General features: G+C 43.5%; 1 protein-coding gene across 1 annotated transcript in view; it reads right to left on the bottom strand.

Annotated features, from left to right (window-relative positions):
- The window catches only part of LOC104832550 (nuclear respiratory factor 1-like), a gene marked incomplete at its 3' end in the record, with an annotated part of 44,316 nt that extends 24,534 nt beyond the window's left edge, over nt 1–19,782 (bottom strand). The window contains exons 1-2 of the mRNA XM_010568792.1: nt 16,985–19,782; nt 528–756 (exon numbers count right to left, since the gene is read on the bottom strand). Of these exons, the coding sequence (XP_010567094.1) occupies nt 528–750 (223 nt within the window). The remainder of the gene's footprint in view (nt 1–527; nt 757–16,984) is intronic.
- Between the last annotated feature and the right edge of the window lie 361 nt (nt 19,783–20,143).

Genomic DNA, 20,143 nt, shown 5'->3' with positions numbered 1-20,143 from the left:
TTATCACTGCATTTTTCTACTACTGAGGTAGATCCACTACAAGGCAAATCTGGAGGACATTTGGCAGGGGCTTCACTGGAAGGAGTCTGTGATTCTGAAATACTTTAGGACCCTTTGTGGCGTCTCCTTGGGAGAGGCCTAGCATGTGAGCTCCCTGGCTAAGCAGGGTTGCATAGCACTCCTGGGTTATTTTTGCTGTTGTTTATATGGGCCTGAAATAAGCTTGCTCTTTGACATATTTGATATTCTAGTTTTGTTTTTTTGAGGCAGCATTTACCAGGGACCTTTTTTATTGTACAAACCAGTCTCTTATTCCCAGTACCTCTATATTACACACAGCTAAAGTGATGCAAGATTCAAGCAGCCAGCAGACCTTGCAAAGAAGCGCTATTAAAGCCAGGGCAGTAAGGAAGCATTCAGAGCATCCCGTGGGGTGACAAGATCACCCACCACCCTCAAGCGCTGTTCACGACCTCTGCACAAACACTACGTTAGGCGAACGACACCGAGCATCCCGCTGACTCTACCTGCCGCAGCCAGGTGGGCGGTGACCTCGTCGGCAGCCGTGGAGTTGAGGATGTCAGAGTCATCGTAGGAGGTGTCCTCCGGTGAAGACGGCGAGTCTTCGTCTGCACTCAGCATGCTGTGCTCTGTGTAGGTGGCCACATGGACCTGCTGCACCTGCTGGGCCACTGCGTGGGCCTCGATGGTGGCCATGTGCTCTGTTTGGGTCACCCCGTGTTCTTCCATCAATAGCTACTGTTAGAAGAGACAAAAATCACAGGAAGGGGTTACTGACACTGACGTACCGTAAGGGAGGGCAGCCAAAGGTTTCTAAGCCAGCTAGGTGAGCAGGCCATGACCAAGAGGGAACAAGAGATTACCTCCCCCAGTGGCAGTGGTCTTCTATGAGAGGGAAATAACGACTGCACCAGGAGCCAGAAGAGGAGCTTTAACAGTTTTGAAAAAGCCATACTTCCAAACAACATGGCATAGCACCCAGAAGCAGTCATCTTTGCTAGAGGAAAGGTCTTTAAGGATCTTGTAGCCCTGAGATTATGTGCCCCGCACACACTACCTGCTAAGAGGTCTGATCAAAGCTGGAACTTATTTTTGCCACTTCAAGATCTAGCTTTCAGGGAAGATGCTCAAGGGCAATATACAACCTCTCTCTTCCAACTTCAATAGCTCAGGACACAAACAAGGATGCCAATACAGATGTTTACTGGCAGCAAGGTGCATTCTACAGACCACTTTTGTTGCATTACTTGTTTAGAGTCCGGAAGCAGGCAAAATCATTACAACCCGAGCACAAATATTACATAAAGCATATTTATTTAATGCATCTAGTGGTAAACCACTGAGCAAAGTAGCAGCTTACGTAGTCAGCAGGGCACTGGACCACACGCCAGGAACATAAATCTGTGCAGAAGGAACAAGACAGGAGACACGCAGAATTTTCAGTGTGTACCTATCACACATTTGTGGAAAAGGAACAGCACATCCTTAAGATATTTTTCAAACTACATTAGAAGAATTAGGACATCAACCATCAAAAACAGATTCCCCAAAACCCTCAGGGCAAACAGCAGAAGGAAAGAGATGACCAGCTGTAGGGAATAATAAAATATTCCCAGCAAATTCTGACCCCATAAGTATGGCCACTGAATTTAAAGCTCTTGATTGACACCTTCTTCATGGAAACCTGTTCATGTTGTCAGGAGGAGAGAGCCAGGAGCATGGACAGAGACTGTAGAGTGGTCTCAGATACTTGGCTGGGTGACTGCTCTATGAACTCAGACAAGCCACCACACACAGCTTTGTCCTGTAAAAGCTTTCAATGGATTCTATCATCCGTATCATGCCATAAATACATGACACTTTGCAAATGATCACCATGACAAAAACCTCAGCCTGGCAAAATAATCACCAGGCTTCTACTGACCATAAAAAAACACATTCTGGTGACCAAACCATGGAACACCATGGCAGGACTGATGAGACACTGGGACCCAGACCAGGAGAAAGTACATTGTCAAGAGGGTTATTTTGATCAAAATAACCAATAGTCATACACAAAAAAAGAAGCAACTAATTGACGCATGGCAAGAGAGACTATTACAAAGGTGGGATGCTCCATGGAAGAAATGGAGAAGAACGGAATATACCTCAGCTGAAGCCACTAACATGTGGGCAAATAGGAATAGAAGATTAGGTGGGAGGCAGAAGGATGTTAAAAGTAGAGAACCAGAGTCTTGCTCTGAATTCAGGAGAGAGTACAAAGAGACAAGGCTTGGAACTTGGAGGAAAGCTGTGGAGGAAGTACTTTTTGCAGCAGCATTTTAAGCAGCAGCAGTTCAGAAGCAAGGAAGCTGTTGCCATAGTCCAGACAACAAATGGAAGAAAAGGTAGAGTGGGGAGTGACTGGTATTTAGATGCATATATTTCTGCCTCAAATCTACTGACCAAAGAGCTCAAAATATGACAGAAGTTATATTTCTTTTTCCACCACCAGCTCATTTCTAAAGGCTTGTTTCCATATGCCTCGAAATGTCTTCTGCAACTTAGTGAACTGAACGTATGGACATTTATAAAACAGCTCTTCCAAAGGCAGTTCCAACTTGAAGATACCAAAAATAGGGATCCAATTATTTTAGAGAGTCCTGTCCTCAAAACAGGACCCATTTTCCACATTTTACTTAAGCACATCTGTTTTTACAGGAAACAAAAGCTGCATCTCAAACGCAGGGCAAATATTCCCTGGACAGCACTAAGAGAAAGCTTCCCATTCAAATGCCAGAGGCATGTACGTTGTTGAACAGGGGATGCAATGAAGTCTCTGGTGTAGCAGCAGGACCAAGATATTGAAAGGAGACTTGGAATGAGCCAAAGAAGTCCACTGAATACAAAGTCAAAACGCTCATTACTGTGCATACATTACAACAACCAAACCATGCTGTTCTTGCCATACTTCAGCCACACAGAGGGTGGTTGCAATCTATCACCTCATCTGGACTTGCTCAGCCAGCCAAGACTTTTGCAAACGTTGTGTTATCCCTGAAATGGCTGTGGGCAGTCAGACAGCCACCCACTTGCTCAACAGACGGTGGTTTCCCAGCCACCACATCCTAGGGTTTAGGATGAGTTAGCTCCACATATTCACTTGCAAAATGAATTCATTCCTTCTGCAGCCTTGGTCTTCCGAAGCCAAATCTGACCTAGCCACTTTGGCATGGCTTCTCGTTTACTAATACAAAGAAATCCAGGTGCATCTTTCCAAAGTGTTACTGAACTTTCCAAAAAGCCAAAACCAATCTCCAAAGCATTTCGCCCTGTTCAACTTTGTCCAGTTAACCAACAACTCAGACCTTAGAGGCCGAGCTCCTCAGGATGTACTAGCCTCCCTCCGCTGATCAGAGAGGGAGGCCACAGCAACCTCCTTCTAACACAGACATCGTGGATTTGTAGCAGATTACAGAATCCCTTTATTTTTCATGTCTGTCTATGGCTGGTTTCTCTCCAATGCTATACACACTTCTAACAACAAGAATCACATTCTACTAAGAGACTACAATTTCCACATGTAACACCAACTTCATTGTGGAGCATCAAAGCTAACTCCATTAATTTTGACATCTTCATGGGGGATAGAAGCAGAAGGGAACTGTAGGTATTTAGGCAGTGGATTTTCATCCATGAGATGCCAACGGTGCTCTAATGCACAGCTACATTCTAAAAGTTAGGGTGGTACCAGTTTGGGTGTCCCAGCTCAGGAGAGTCAGTCTGGTTAAAACCAGGGACCTGTACTCCCTACTGAGATGGGAGGAAGGACTTGGTCACATATTTAATAATGCAGCCAGCTGGTGTGTGATGGAGGGAAGCTTGGTCTAGCAGCTAAAACAAAGAAACAAGTATCAGGATACAGGTCCAGTATCGCAAGCTGCCCAGATACTAAGATGACCATGGCAGTAGGTCATGACCATGGACTTTGTACTGGGAAGACTGGGAAAGAGGCACATGTCCTATATTTACACTCCCACCAATATTATTGCCCTAAGAAACTGAAGGGTTTTTGTCCATGAAACACTAAGAGAGCCCCTAAAAGGTCCTAAATAGTATGGATGGGAAACAATTCACCCTGGACCACAAACAGATGTTTTCAGACTTCTGTCTTCCATCCAGGCCTGTGCTAGAGGAACTCAAGCCTGTGGGACAGCAGAAGTACTGTTGTGAGACTGTTACAAACCTACTGAGGTTACAGCTAAAGCCAAATCACCTTTTAACTCACAATCCTCCCTAAAATGCTGCTAGAGTTAGATATTGCTGTTGTCCAACCTGTTTACAACTCAGATTGTAATACTAGAACCATCCCAAAATAGTAGCAATTCAAATACTGCCAGTAAGGAAGGGACTAAGATGCTGAGGTACATTGAAGCAAACTGAGAATTTGTTTGAAAAAAAATCAGCTGTTAATCTCCTTCCAAGGAACTTAATGTGCCATCACCATAGAAAAATGGTCAGGGAAAATTAAAAAAAAAAAAAAAAGAAATAGCTCAGCAGGCCAGGCCTTTCCCAAGCTACCATGCTTTTTCTGAAAGGGTATATTGGTGCTTTCCTTTATGGAGCAATACAATTTTAACTACTTTCCATTAAAACAAAAAATGTATTTATCCACAGAAAAACATGATCTGAACATAATTGACAAAGCATAGTAACCTTTTAGCTCATCAGGAGACAAGACTGCAAGACAACAGATGCTTCAGATACTGTTTCCTTCAGAAGGAAACCTGTTTGAATCAAGAGGCAGTCTACACCCGATGCCAATAAAAAAAGATGCTTTTTTTATAAATAAAATTGGTAGTAGACTCAAACTATGCATTTCTGAGACAGCAAGTGGACAGCTGGGTAAGCAACATCAATACTCCTCATGGGCATGTGAATTTAAACGCACGTGCATTTGATCTAGTTTTTATGGGCATATGTTCTGCTTCAGTGCACGGTGCCTGCTTGAATTTTGGCATTTTTGGAAAGTTAGCTACAAGCAATGACTGGGATAATCAATAGCAAGGCCATCATGTTTATTTAAAGATAAGTCCACTTGATTCAAACAAGGTCTAATAACCATCAATCTACTACAAACTCTTTCCTCCCTCCACCAGCTCCGTTCCAAAAGAGACCAAGGTACATGCTGCAACGTATGACGGTCACTTGTTTCCTCGGTGGCACTATTAGATTTTCTCACTCTCTATCTTTCCTACCTGTATAAAAGAAGGTATAAGCTGGAAAAAAGGCAATAAACTACTACAGCTCTTCAGTAAACCCTGCAGCCTGCCCAACTGTGCACACAACAACACAAGCTCTAGTAATTCATTTCCAAGTTGGACTAATTCTAGTTTAATCTGAGAGCTGGCTTCATTCAATGCAGGTTTACTACTTTTCCAACTTCTGCACTATTTTCATACCTGCACATTTTCCTTCCACAAAATTTCCAAATGTCTCCAGAATCATACACTGAAGGGCACTGAGCATTATCTTTGAGTGTTGAAACCTTGGGTAGTTATTCATATATTGATATTATTCCCAAAGGATTCCTGATACAAGTCAGTCAGGCTTTGTGGGCAAACACCTTGACTGGCAGTTTCTGCTGGTGATTACAAACTTGTTGATACTGTTGTTGCCCCAGCAGCAAAGCATCTCTGTTATGCATCCGAAGGGTCCACGCTTGGATTTGAACAGGGATTCAGGCACAGGGCATGAAAGGAAAGTTGTTCTTGATTAATTTTAGAGATGAGCATTCATTGTTCCAGAAAAGGAAAGTTTATTCCTGTTTCCCTTCAAAAATCAGAACAGTTTCAGGTATAAGGAAACCCTAATGATATGATGATGCCTGCAGACATTTCCTGGTAGTTGTAGTTTAGTCCAGAAGCCTTGGATGACAGCCAGAAGTATTTTTAAAGTAATTTAAAGTGCTTAAAAAAATATGAGGATAAAGTCCCTCTCATCACACAGTGCAGTTGCTTCATGACTGTGTCAGAGGTTCCTTTGATGTACTGTCAACTATGATCAATGGCTGTTGACACCATCGCTGGAAGAATACCAGATGCAGGAGGGAGCAAAGCAAACTAAAATAGCAGAAGCCGTACCATTCAAACAAGCAGAAAACAACAGAATCTGAACATAAACCCCATAAATTCTGCATTAAATTTAAAACCACATGGATTAAAACGAAGGTCTCGTCTGCTCAGTGTAATCTGTGGTGTGAATGTAAAGAGATATAACTCAACCCATACAAAACCACGTGGGTTATCCCACTGTAGAAACTGTCCTCTACCACCGCCATCTAGTTTAATGTTGCTTCATGGGTGCTTTAACTGCGCCAAAAATAAAATGTCCACACCAGAAAAAATGATGAGGTACACCAGCATGCCTGGAAAAACTCTCTTACACAGACAGGGCTTGGACTTATTTTTATCCTTTAGACCGCTGAAGCGGTTTTACTTCAGATGCTGTAGAAGCACAAGACACTGCCCTCTGAGACAGTCTTAACTTAGAGATGAGCATTTATCTGCTGGCATTTTAAATCACGCAGCTATTTTTACTAACTTATCCAACACAATGCCTAATTCAATAAAAGAAACGCTGGGTCTCACTTTGGCGGTTTAAATAATTTTAAAAGGATGCAAAATATGAATTATCTGAATGAAGACTGAAGGAGAAGGGTTGAGACCCAGAATATTTTGACAGAGACCTGCTCTGCGCTCTCCCACGCATGCACAGCTCACTTGTGCCATGTGTGCTCAGATCCCTCCTAAGAAAGCAGCCGCTGCATGAAAGGGAGCTCGGGGAACAAGTTTTAAATGAAAAGAGGGTAGATTTAGATCAGACATAAGGAAGAAATTCTTTACGATGAGGGTGGTGAGAGACTGGAAGAGGTTGCCCACAGAGGTGGTAGCAACATTCAGGGTCAGGTTGGACGGGGCTCTGAGCAACCTGATCTAGTGGAAGGTGTCCCTGCTCATTGCAGAGGGTTGGACTAGATGATCTTCAAAGGTCCCTTCCAACCCAAACCATTCTGTGATTCTATGATTCTACAGTTCTGAAAGGGGGTGGGAACAGCTAACAGCCTCGTCAACATCCAAACCACCAAATATAAAGTTCTCATGTTCAAGTTGTGCAACCAGACCTTACTTCAGCTTGGGCATTTCAGAGCTCACTCGATGAGCATATCTCTCTTCTGTAAGCCAACACCCTACAACCAAAGAACTCACTGTGAAAAAACGTGGTCTGTCTTTCTTACAAAACTTGCTTCTTCTTCAAAGAGAGTTCTGTATTTTCTTTGCAAATAATCCTGGTTGTCAGAATTCAGGCATCATATTTTCATATCAAGAGTGAGTCACTATGGGCAGAACACCATAAGGGAAAAGTTCACCTGTATTCTGCAATAGCATCCATGCAAAAATGAGTATGACTTTTTATAAATAAAATGTAAGAATTAGCAAATCACCAACACCAAACAGAGAGGCCAAGTCTCATACAGCCTGCTCGGTGCGCTACAGCACAACCTTTCCTAACCAAAGGTTTTGAGAAGAATGAAATCCCATCCCAGCCAGCTGCACGGCACTGCTGCGCAGGGGAACTAACCATATTTGATGGACGCTCTGAGCTCAAGCGGCAGTTCTGCCTACTACAGTGATACAAGCAAGGATTTTGCAATTACACAGGAGGAAAGACAGAGGACTAACAGACACACAGGCTTTTTCAGAATCCACTTTATAAGTGATCAATGTCAGCAATTAGTTTAATAGACAGGTTAACATTTCCAGCTCAGGTTATCGTCCCTGTACTTATTTCAGGCTGGTCAGATCATCAACCCTCTTCTCTTCCCAGTGATGAGACTCGGGAGAAAAGCTGCATTACATGACCCACCTAGTGTGCTCTAAACAATTAGCCTAGAATTGCTGAAAAGATCTTAAATTTAGATGATACAGGAACGAACCAGATGCTATGGGAAGCCACAGTAACTAGTGAAAAAGGGGCAATAAGCTTGCATCAGCTCATGCCTCTGAAAAAACCCAGCCAGCCTGCATCAAGCTTCTCCTCATACTCCTTTCACCTAAACATCAAGGGGGTCAACGCCTAAACTTACAAAGGTGCACGCAGAGGTCTAGGCTGGTATCTACAGAGGCCCAGCTCTCCACAGCACGGTCAGGTTGTTTAAAAAGGTACAAACCACCCTGTTAGCTAGTGATGGACCCACCAAAACGCAAAGAGCAGGACACTAACAGTCTCTTGCAGAGGAGGGTTTGTAACGGCGTTTTCCCCAAAGTCATGCCTTGTATTTAGCATACTGTAAAATAAGCAGAAAGGAGAAAGGAAGAGACAAGCCAACGTTGTGGTTGCTCAGTTGGCTCAGGGGACATCAGATGTTCCTGGGGCTTTTTAATTGGGTTGTTTTGGTTGGTTTTTTTAAATTTGCTTTGTTTTTTTTAAATTAAGTAATTAAGAGGACTTATTTGAGAGGGCCAATTTTACATATCCATTCTCAAGAATTATCCCTCTGGCTCATTTTATAATTTGTTTCAAAGGAATGGAAAAAACTCCTGGTTTTTCTTTCCCAACCCATTTTCTGTTTGATCCCTGCACCGTAGTCAGAACCAATTTCTTATCAACAACCCTGCTCTACACAGGAGCTCAGCACATAGTACTTTGTCTGGCACTACAAAGCAGTCTCGAGACTAGTGTAAAAAGAAAAAAAAAAGGTAAAAAAAAAAAATCTGCTTCATCATTCAAGCTGGTCACTCTCCTCATGGTTTTAACTTCAATAAAATACTGCTCCATGCTCAGCGAGCCGAGTGTTTTCCAGAAAATGTGCAAGACCTCCTCCCTTTCTTCCACTCTTTTTGTAAAGTTGACAAGCATCTGGAGTTTAATATGCCCTTAATGGATTCAAGCCTCTGCTGTAAATAAGTCGTTTGCTTTGCATTAAACAACTGACATCACACTGGTACTTTTGTTCTTGGAGGCGATTGCAGAGAGTTAATCAACGGGGCTCCTGTGATCCGGGTGTGTTCATTCTCATGCAGCAGCTCTGTAGGCTGCAGGGTGGCTGCTGCAGCCATCAGCCGCCGCCTGCTAAGCCCCTTCTTGCAGCTCTCCAGTGGTGTTCAGCCATGTAGACCAGCACCTCTGCTAGGAAACGGGCCTCTAAATCAAGTTTTAGTCATTTGCTGCTCAGTTTGCTTTTCCCCTTCCCCTAGCCTGGAGGGGAGCTGTGGTGCTTACTCATTAACCGCTGTTTCTTCAATGATGCTGCAAGGAGGTAGCAATGATGATCAGCGCTATTCTCGTGCTTGCCTCCAACCCTTGGCCATTGCAGCGAGGCAGGAGCAACGTTTCACAGTGCAGGTCGCAAAGATACTGGCGGTGGCACGCAGGGCTTCACACATGCAAAGCATGTGCCCTGCTGAGCTGCATTCCTCATCCTAAAAGCCCGCTGTAGCACGTAAGGTAGACCACACCGCCCCAATTTATTTTAAGAACTACCAACTGTTTGCAGCGGCAACAGCTCACCCGCCTGCCTGCCACAGTGACCATCGGCACTGGTGTCATCTCGTGAGAGGGAGGGATCTAAAATACCTTCGATGATGCAGGCCAATGTGATGTTTTTTCAGTTATACTTCATATATTCAATCAGATTAAAAAGCACTTCCTATGCACTTAGTACATAAGAATCTTTTATTTGAAAAGGTATTTCAAATTTCTGACTCTACGTCTAGATAAACTCCAAATTCCCTGCAAAGACAGCCTGGAATAATTCGTAAGTGAAAACCGATCCAGCAAGAAATAAATCATTTGCCGTTTACCAATAAAATCAAATCCTGTTTGAGTGTAATTATACCTTTGAAATTTTCTGGTACTGCTTTTTGCTATTCTGGCACAAAGCCCTCTTATGCATTTTTTAAAGCATCCTGATACAGTTGGTTTCTAATCAGCAGATGTCAATGGTTATACTAACCATGAAGAACTAACCTCATTCGGAAACAATGGCAACACAAACCAAGAGATCGTACACCGTGATTTTCACACGGAGCCATGACTGAAATCACTGGTGTTCATCAAACCTCATTAATCTTGAGAGATGTGTGTCTACCCTCCAATTAGAACAGCCAGAAATGGTCTGGTTTTGATAGCTCCTGAGATGGTCTGAATTAGAGGAGCTGCCAACCTCCAGTTGAGGGGATGATTAGAAGACAACCTCTAACAGAGGAGAGACAGCCAGTCTTGGCTTGGTGCTGTCCTGGTTGCATTTCTCCTCTATCTGGGTCAACGCTGGCTGGTACCTGGAAGCCACATCTCATGCAAAGATGTCCATCTCCCAGCCAGGCCTGACTCACACAGGCGTGGAGCTCGCTCGCAGCGTTTCCTGACGATGCTGGTTAAGAAACCACTTCTAGGCGAAATCTGAGATGGCTTCTGCGAGTGCAGCTTACAACCGAAAGCACATGGGAAAGCCCCCATCTCCCATCACTCGGCTGCATCACGTTCCAACACGCGAGACCCAGACCTTCTCCTGGTCTTTACTCCACGGGGAGAAAAGAAAGAGGATGTTCACATCCTCCCTAGCAGGTGGTTTCAGACTGCCGATAGCAGAGATTTAGCTCTTTCCATGAGGTCCACCTGTCACGTTGCATTGGCGTCTGTCACTGATTAAATATTATTCGTTAATTTGCCTTCAGGATAAATTTGATACTGTTCTTGTATAAAATTGTGCCTAGAGGGAATTACCACTGCAGGTCTGATAAGGAAATAATGCTACTCACCAGGGGCAAGATTGATTAATATCTATCTTACCACAACTCGTTTAAAACGCACATTTAAATCCCCAAATCCTATTTTTCCATGGCTGTGGAAAAAGTCTTCCCTTGCTCATGGAGAGAATTTGCTGGCCTACACTTCAATCCAATAAAAAATGGGTTTTTTCTGGTGAAGCGTCTGTCACTCTGGAAGCTGTGCAAGGTTTTAGATGGGACTGACTTTCCAGGACCCGAGACATTGCCTCCTGTCAGCAGCAACAGCTGATACCCTGCACAAAGGCAAGATAAGACATGCTAGTTTACACCTCTCCTATCAAGATTGAAGCGAACATCTCATTTCACGCTGGCTCACAGTGGCACATGGATGGTTGCCGCTTGTCGGCAGAGCTGCAGTAACTCAAGCACTAAGAGGAACTACAGAAACTAGCTCTCATTCCACAGCGTCCTCCTGTGGCATAATATTAGTATTATGATCCTTTTAATTAGGATGCAGGAAAATTCCCTATGCTACCAGTCTCAGCATGAAAAGACCTAAAATAAAATTGATTCTAGAAAACAAAACCAAAACCCCTTCTATTAATGTGCTCTTTTATCAGCATTTCACATAAAAGAGGAAACACATCACACTGCAGGAAAAACTTCACACACAGAAAGTCTGGAAAAGAAACAAATAGGATTTTACACATATTTATTAGGCATAAAACCTCCTATTTGCTGCTGAAATTTCTGCTGAAAGCCACCATTTGGTGACGTGATAGGACATTCATTTCATGACATACGATGCAATTTGCAAGGGTCCTTTTCGCAGCTTAACTTCACATACTTAGCACCAAACACCAGCAGAAACCTACAGGCTGAAGGTAAGGATGAGGTGGTTTCTACTTGAAGACTCTTCTCAGGCTTCGTCACAAAGGCGATGGCGACCGCGGGGAGGACTTCACCGCAGCGCTCCACCCAGCTGCACAAGGCGAGCTGGAGCAGATGCCTGGTCTCCCTCCTGCCCAGGCCAGCAGGAGGCAGAAGCAGCACATTGGAGAGAACATGAAGGTCTCCAGGAAAAAAAAAAGAAAAAAAAAAAAGAAAAAAGAAAAAAGAAAAAAAAAAAAAAAAAAAAAACCCAAAAAACCCAACCAAAACCAAAACACTTTTAAATTACCCCAGCAGCTGAAATGGGCTGGACTGGCTGCCAAAGCAGTTTCTCTTCAGTTGCTTGCCTCAACCAGAGCAACGGTAGCTCACACAGAAAGCATAGCATGTACATGCAGAAGGACTCCACTTTTTTTTCCAAATTTTAAGCAATTCACATAAGCTAAAAGAAAAAAAAAAAAAAAGTACTACAGTGGATCAGTCCTCCCTATGAAGACACCAAGAAAAAGGTTAGCACATATTCAGTGTTCAGAAACCCATGGGAAGGGCATACCACCACATCCCGGCCCATGTCAGCCAGCGAGTGTAATCCAAAACTGGAAGTCAAACTACACCGTAAAATCGTAAACCACAGGGTGGAATTCTCATTTAGCATTCCCGTGCTTCCCCCCAGGCTCTGCAGGTTTCACATTAAGCATTTGGGGTGCGATACACAGAGTTGACTCTCCCTTACCAGTATCCACCAGTAACACGTGGGGCAGAACATTCTTCCCTAAGTTTTCTGCAGGATATGTAGTCTGACATGAGTCTAGGAAACATAATGTATGATAAATGGCATTCTGAAAGATAATACTTTGTCAACTTACACATTCCTTGACTTTAAATAAAGAACCACACAGAAATCCCAATTTCAAATTATTTTACTTTCTGGACATAGCCCAGAAGTCATTTCAACAGTGTGAAGCGAGTTAGTCATCTCTAGCTGATACAGCTTTTTTAATTAACACACAAAGTGGCCTTTTAAGAATTACTAACCCAATAAGCGCAACTGCCGAGAGAGCTGCTATTTGCTGATCGCCAACAGCATTCCTGGCACTGCACAAAGGCACAGCCCTCGCCCCAACAGGATTACTGCCTAAAAGACAGAGCGCAACCCTAGCTGGCTGCATTAAGGTGCAAATGTTCCCATTTTTAATCCTCTTTTATCGAGAGAGAGGATTAGTGGTTATGCTGGACTACCACAGAAAAACATAATGGAAGCGTGTTTTACCGAGGGATTCGAGCGAGAGGGTGGCAATGTGACACACCACAGCCTTGTCTAGACTGAGACTCAGAGGTGTGAAGTATCCCGTTAACTGCAACACCCAGCATGGACAAGGTCTGCTGTCTTCAGCCTTGGCTAGATGCATCACCTTAAGGACTTGGTCCTCAGGTCGCTTTAATTCAACCGATTTAGCATATGGTAAAGGCAGTTGACGCAGCCCTAACCACGTGTAATTATCTAACTTCCACCTTAAAACGGCAAGCCTGGCCCACCCCTCATTGATGGTTCTGTTAATGATGCAGTCTTCAGAGAGATACTTAATACGGTCTGGTTGATACTAAACCCAGCATGAGTTATACCAGTATGACTGTAGCTGGTTTTAGGAGGGGTGGTGCCACCTTAGCTGGATGAAGAAGGGTACAGGTATTCAACCTGTGTAGGCAGAAGGTCCCAGGCAATTGCCTAAGTAGTGATGAGTTGTCCCAGACCACAAAAAAAAACCCCAAAAACCAAACCTAAACCAAAAAAAACCACAAAACGCCAACTCTCCTCTTGCAGTTCTATACTTTTACACTTTTAATTCATTTGCCCTCCGATCCTGCAACACATACTGAAACCCTCTATGTCATGAGCAGACAGACAGATTAGGAATCCAGGCCATTCTGTCTTCCAGGAAAAAAAAAAATGAAATCCTGTAGGGAAAATACACACTACAATAGCATTTGTTTTCAAGATCTTATTCTACCTAAGTTTGGGGTTCTTTTCATACAGCTGTTTAAGAGGAGAGGTTGTGCATTCACAGGTCTGCAGACAGCCTCTGATGTCAACTACCATACATGCATTCACATGAGGAAGAACTGGGGGATTCTCCTCCAGGCTCACAAAAACAGGCGTCTCTGGTTACCCTGCGGGACCCTTTAGGGCATCTGAGGTGACAGAGTACAGCGAGGCTCGGTTCAGTGCCAGTAAAAAATGGGATACCTCCTCCCCTTAGCACCTGGAACTGGGAAAAAGGAAAGGACAGGTTCCCTCCCAACCGTTTCCTGCGGTTCAAGAACACGTCTGCTTGCCTGCCGCACAAGACTGCAGATGAGGAGGAAAAAGTCTCCAGCAAAACCACTGGAAATTAATGAGCAAAGACCCTGAAAAGGGAAAGCGTCACCTCTGTAAACGAAGCACCAGGCATATGAGAAAATCCAGTGCACGTTACATTTGCAGCTGCGTATTGTGCAGGATTAAGATTTGTGTTTTCTGGAAAAAAGTGCATCTACAGCCCAACTAGATCAAAGAGATTTGCCTGCAAGTTATTTAAGTCTTAAGTAACTGCACGCTGGATTTAACTGCTGGTTCAAACATTTTTCTCTCCAGAATTGACAAAGAGCCTGTTAAGCAGGCCACTGTGTTCTCCAAGCATACTGCTTAGTACTCAGCTGTCTTCCACACGGGCAAAACTGAACACTCAAGACCCAAGCCATTTGTTAAAAGACGAAGCAGGTTTATATCACACACAGGAGTACATCCACTAATACTCTTCTTACTAAGCAGTTATTTCCTTCTATCTTAGTTTGAGAAGGGGCATAGGTCGGTATGGCTTACAGGAATACTACTCTACCAGATTCTCAAACTTCCCACGCATGTGGAGAACATCTGAGATTGAGCCATCACAGTTTTCCCATCCTGACCCACCTTAAGTCAGTGCTCAGGTGGGGCTTTTCCTGCTTTGAATACACAGCACAGTAGCAAATCCCATGGGAATTCAAAGTTTTCAGAGTTCCTGCAACGCACAACCATGTATTTGAAAATGATTGTACACTGAAAATGGACCATGAATTTTTATTTGCTGCTACATTTTGTACTTTAGGTGTCTTTCACATTTCTTCACCACCACCTCCATCTACATATGCTTCTCATTATCAGGGTTTAAGTATTACAGCTATCACAGGAACATACACCATTTCCTTCTCAAGCAAGAGACCCAATTTACTGATTTACCTGCCAATTGCCATCAATACTCATGAAGCAGAAATAATAAGCCTGGAAAAAACTAACTTGCAACCCAAAGCAACTATGAGAAGAGCTTCGAATCAGCATGCATTTTCTAGGGAGCAAAGGGAGAAGGACTCTTTGAAGTCCCTTCTTTTTCAAAAGGGAAACCAGGAGTTAAAGGGATTTCTTTGTGCCCAAGAAAGCGGCTACAGAAGCAGCAGCAAGAGACTTTAATGGCTGACAGCAGTAATAAACTTACGGGGGGAAGAATTAATTTACACACCATTCCTCTCTAGAGGATGTTGCAAGGTAAATAAAGCATGGAGACTCAGGGGGTGTGGTCTTGCAAGTATTTTTGACCCAGACTATGGGGAAGTTTTCCAAGCCTCGAAGTCATCCCCATTTGATTACTTTAATTAGATGGTTATGTAATAAACAGTGGGAGGGACTCAGTTTCTTTTGGACTGCATTTCTTGATCACGCTGGTTACAAGAAAGAAGCATGCTCTATAAATGAAAATATACTTTTATGTTTTTCTGCTTATGTATTTGAAGTCAGATGAATTTTGTAACAGTACTGAAAAAGTTGAGTTACCCTCCAAGTCGCTACCAGTCTGCAGCATCTGAGCAATCCATTTATTATTTATAGGCAATACAGACAGCACACAGAGCAAACAGATTAAAAAAAAAAATCACACATCTGCCTTATACACAGCCTCACAGAGGCAGAAAGTAATCAACACCCAACAAAAGCAATACCAGTGAGGAAGCAGAGGTTCAGAGCCCAGCACCAAGAGCAGAACACACCTCACCATGCTCCATGCGGAGGAGACACCTGCCCTCATCCTCCAGCACAAAAACAGGCTCTATTACCCACTGAAAGCAGTATGGTCTCTAAGAAAGGATAAAAAACAGCAAGAAAAGGAGATGCTGGACTTCCCAACCCTATAGAGCTAATGCTTGGATGGAATACACCTTCCATCATAAGCATCCTAAGAGTCTTTGTACAGCTGCATCTTTCTTATAGGAGGGGAAAAAAAACCCCCACAAAACCAAAAACCCACCACGTTATTTCATTGACATCAAAACGTCAATGCGCATCAGGACGCCTATCACTCTCCTACGTTCTCCACCAAATATAGCCTCCACCTCCCCATTTTCTATCTGTCAATAGAAGGGACTCCTTCTTGGAGTTTGGCAGGCGACTCATCCACAACAAAACCAGAGCAGCCTCAGACAGAAATCCTTCCCATAAAGCTAAACACATCAGGTGATCTCCAAAACAAAGTGGGCGTACAGCCTTGATTACTTGGCCATCCTCTCCCAGCTGCCCCCTTACTAACAATCCTGGTGAAAACACAAGGTCTGGTCCTAGTTAGAAACTGTACTATTCCCAAAAGGATAACAGGCTCTGATGTCTCCTAGTGAGTGGTGCCATTGCACAGGGAGGAAGGACTCCAGCCAACCTTCCCAATGGGACCAGCAACCGGTTCAACCCCACCAGTTTTTGGGACAAAGCAAAAGCAACAGGGCCGGAATCAGCAAAACACCACAACTATTGAACCCTGTTGCAATTGCTGCAGTGGATACAGAATTGACCTGGATTCTCCCCAAAGCAGGATGGTGGCTGGATGGTCCAGGTTTAGCCTAGACAGGTGAGAGGTTCCTGCCACCCATGGAACAAAGCCCTGGCAGCCTGCACGACTCCAGACCTTAAAACCTTTCTCCATGCTCCATTGCTAATGGTACAGCCTTGACATTGGAAAGCAGTGAGAGTTTCTGGTGGAAGCTTAAGTTTCAGGTGGAAGCAAAGAGAAGATGCTAGTAATGTTCAGCATTTTATGGTTTGCAATACTTGAAAAACAGGATATATTTACCTGGTTTAGATTCACACACAGAACGAGCTGATGAAGAGATTCACAATAGCTGACACACAAGTGACGAACAGATTGGGGCAAGGGCACATATCTGCATTCAACAGTGGGAATGTGAGAAACTATTAAACTGATCCTCTAACAAACAACTGCATTCAAAACCGTAAGAGGATGGATTACCTTAAAACACGGAAAAACATTGCCCCAGCACCGAGAGACTGTGCTAGAGACTGCATGCCACTTGACTCCTTTACATGGAGGGTCTTCAGTGGTTCATGAGACTTTCAGCAGGACAAGCCTTACTGAAGATCCAGAAGAGCACGATAACCAGCAACAGAGCTCTGAATCTGGTGTGAAAACTAAACCGGAGTAAGTGGAATCTTTTATCCTTAATTTTGATTTACAGTTGGCTGTAGCCAGTCCTAATTTTAGACAAGCATGCTTAACAAGTGGCTATGTATCAAACAGCTAATGAAGTTCATTAGGGGAGAGCCGCATGAGTCACAAGTATCCGCTTCAAATGCCACCTCAGCACCATTTTCATCTTTCTACTACAGTAACTACTACATAGTAAAAGTAAGATCCCCACCATGCAGCACAAGTTATTTACAAAGATCAAGGGGTGTATTTTAAAATTATTTTATTAAATAACTCAAGCTGGATAATCAGTAATACAAAAAAAAAATCTCAACTGTATTATTTTCCTATGTATCTACTTCAGAAGCAGCATAAGAAAGACAAGAGGCTAAATTTTACAGTACCTCTTGCACTGACAATCATCAACATCAGCTGATTTCTACTGACAGCATGCAATGTTCTTATGTATTAAAGTCTGTATTAAATTTTCTTGGTAAAAGGGATACAGGGGCACGGCAGAGTCACTGCACTCTGCTTCCTTCCTAGAGGATACTTTTCCAGATCAGAGGAGGGTAAGGCAAAAAAATAGTGATTCCCAAAGCCTTCAAGAGACGGAGAAGCTGCATGGAAATCTCCCTCAGCGGGTAAATGAAGAGCAGGTGGAAGCAGTAATGGAAATATTCCCAGAGCATGTACATGCACATGGCAGCATAAGTTTGACATGATGTAGCCTAGAAGCAAGGTTTACAATAAAGGAGGCCCCAGTGCTCCCAACCTGGGCTCCTGCAGTCATTTGTGGTTCTTTATTTTCACTTACGAGGCTGAAATCTTCCAGCTTGAGCTTGCCAGAAGTGAAACTGGCTGGTTTAAGTCTAAGAAAAGATGATTCAGGCTCCTGAATGACAGAAAAATTATGAAATTCCAACACTTGAAGTAGTCCTCATGCCAAAATACCTGTAGTCTGAAAGCTGACATCTGTGCAGCCAACCAATCATGGGGCTTTTGTCCAGGAAAGGTGAGACAATTAATCAAAGTGCAATATTACAGCGCATAAAACCCCTGCATGGCGAATGTTACTCAGAAACAAAGTGGCCTTCACTCACTGTTAGCTTAATCCTCAATGAGTTTACGCCACACATTTTCCCGATGGAGCTATAGAGAAGGGCAACCTCCAACCAACACGGCACACACTAGGGACTCTCGCTGGTATAGCTGTTTTTTGCCAGGACGGCTTATCTCCTTCTGGGGTCAGGGTATTTGTTGTTCTGGCACACCAGGCAGCGCAACCGGGATGGCACGATCCACATCCACAACACAAACTCGCATCAGGGTAACTCATATGCTCGTTACACAGAGCACGGCCAGGCCAAGTTACCTCCAAAGGAGCATCCGTGCAGCAAAACAGGTATGAAGTGAAAACGCCGCGACTTAATGGGGTCCGCAGAAAGATTTTGATTCAACAGAAAGACCACTTTCACTGCTCCACGCCAAAAATCATATTGCCTACATAGACGCGAACACTGGCTCTATCCAGGCTGCCAACAAACGACACTTTACAAGACCTGTGCTTCATTCCACCTATATAACGTGAGCGTACATCAGGCCACACACTTTGTAAAGCGCAGATGCTATTGCGGTACATGAAATTGTAAGACCTGCACAAAACACGTACTGGATGAGGCAGAGGGTTCCCCAGCTTGCTGTATTTATGGCCTGTGCGTAAGAGCCCATGCCTCGTTCACCATAAAGCCTGTACAAAAATGATGTGAGACTTCTGAAAAACAACTTGCGATACAATAAAATACAATAAAAAACAACTGTGACACCCTATAAAACAGTAAGCACGTGTAGAAAATTACATAAGCATATGAGATTATTTAATTACTCACTACACTATAACACTTATCCATGACGGACAAGATTAAAGCCCTGAAAAAAGAGTTAATATAATCATGACCTTTCCAAAGTTACCATCGTCATATACGGCCTTTTTCACCCTCCATGAAAAAAAACTGTTGCTCCCAGTTTTATCACAGGCATGAAAATCTAAATTAAAAAGATGAACAATTTCTCTCTCATCTATTTCCCCAACACTAAGGCATTACAAGTTGAATATAGCAGGTTTTAAAAATGAGCAACTGTGATGCAGATGAACTAGAAGACAAGGTAATGCTACTGCTAAAGGGAGGATGGAGACAAGTTGCCATGATGTCACGAACAAAACTCTGAAAAATAACAATTGCACACAGCCACCACAATGCTGAAAATACTCTCACCGTGTCCAGGACACGGGAAGAGAGTCTAAAACCATGCTCGGACAGCAGAAAGGCTAACGCACTAGAGACAAAAACCAGAACAGCAATACCCTTCCTAAGATAAAAATCCTGAATTCTGGAAATAAGGAAGATGGTTCCAGCGGAGGAGGAAAAAAAAATAAAAGCAGAGATCCAAATCTCAAAGAGGTGCACAGAAAACATCTCCCCACGCTATGAAAATTATCTGTAGCTGCAAGAAAGCTAGGACTTAGTAACCCCACGCATATGAAGACTTTTGAGCCGAACACTTCTGCCCTGTAATTATTATTTACACTAACAAGGTTCTGAGCACCTCAGTCACGAACCAGGTCTCTCCTGAGCCAGATGTTGTATAACCCCAGAACAAAGAGACACGACTTATACCCCCTTTTGGGCATATTAGAGTGGGAAGAAAAAATAATAAAAAACATTCTGCTTGCGTGATTAGCAGCATTTAAACTCGCTGCCCTGCCAGCAGCAGCCCCGCTCCCCAACTCATATGCAAAAGGGCAGCGCCGGCCCAGGACGCTGCCACAAGGCATCCATTTGCAATCAGCAAAAGGAAAATTAAAAAAAAAAAGACGGAAAAAAAAGACGGAAAAAAAAGGGGGGGGGTGGATAAAAGGGGGAAAGAAAGGAAGAAGGCAGAAGAAAAGCCCCGCAAATGGCTGCAGCCGCGACCCAACTT

The sequence above is a fragment of the Haliaeetus leucocephalus genome, unplaced genomic scaffold, assembly GCF_000737465.1.
Source record: "Haliaeetus leucocephalus isolate CR32 unplaced genomic scaffold, Haliaeetus_leucocephalus-4.0 Scaffold257, whole genome shotgun sequence".
NCBI classification, from domain to species: Eukaryota; Metazoa; Chordata; class Aves; order Accipitriformes; family Accipitridae; genus Haliaeetus; species Haliaeetus leucocephalus.
Note: the sequence above shows the minus strand (reverse complement) of the source record. Positions and strands in the feature narration are given on the sequence as shown.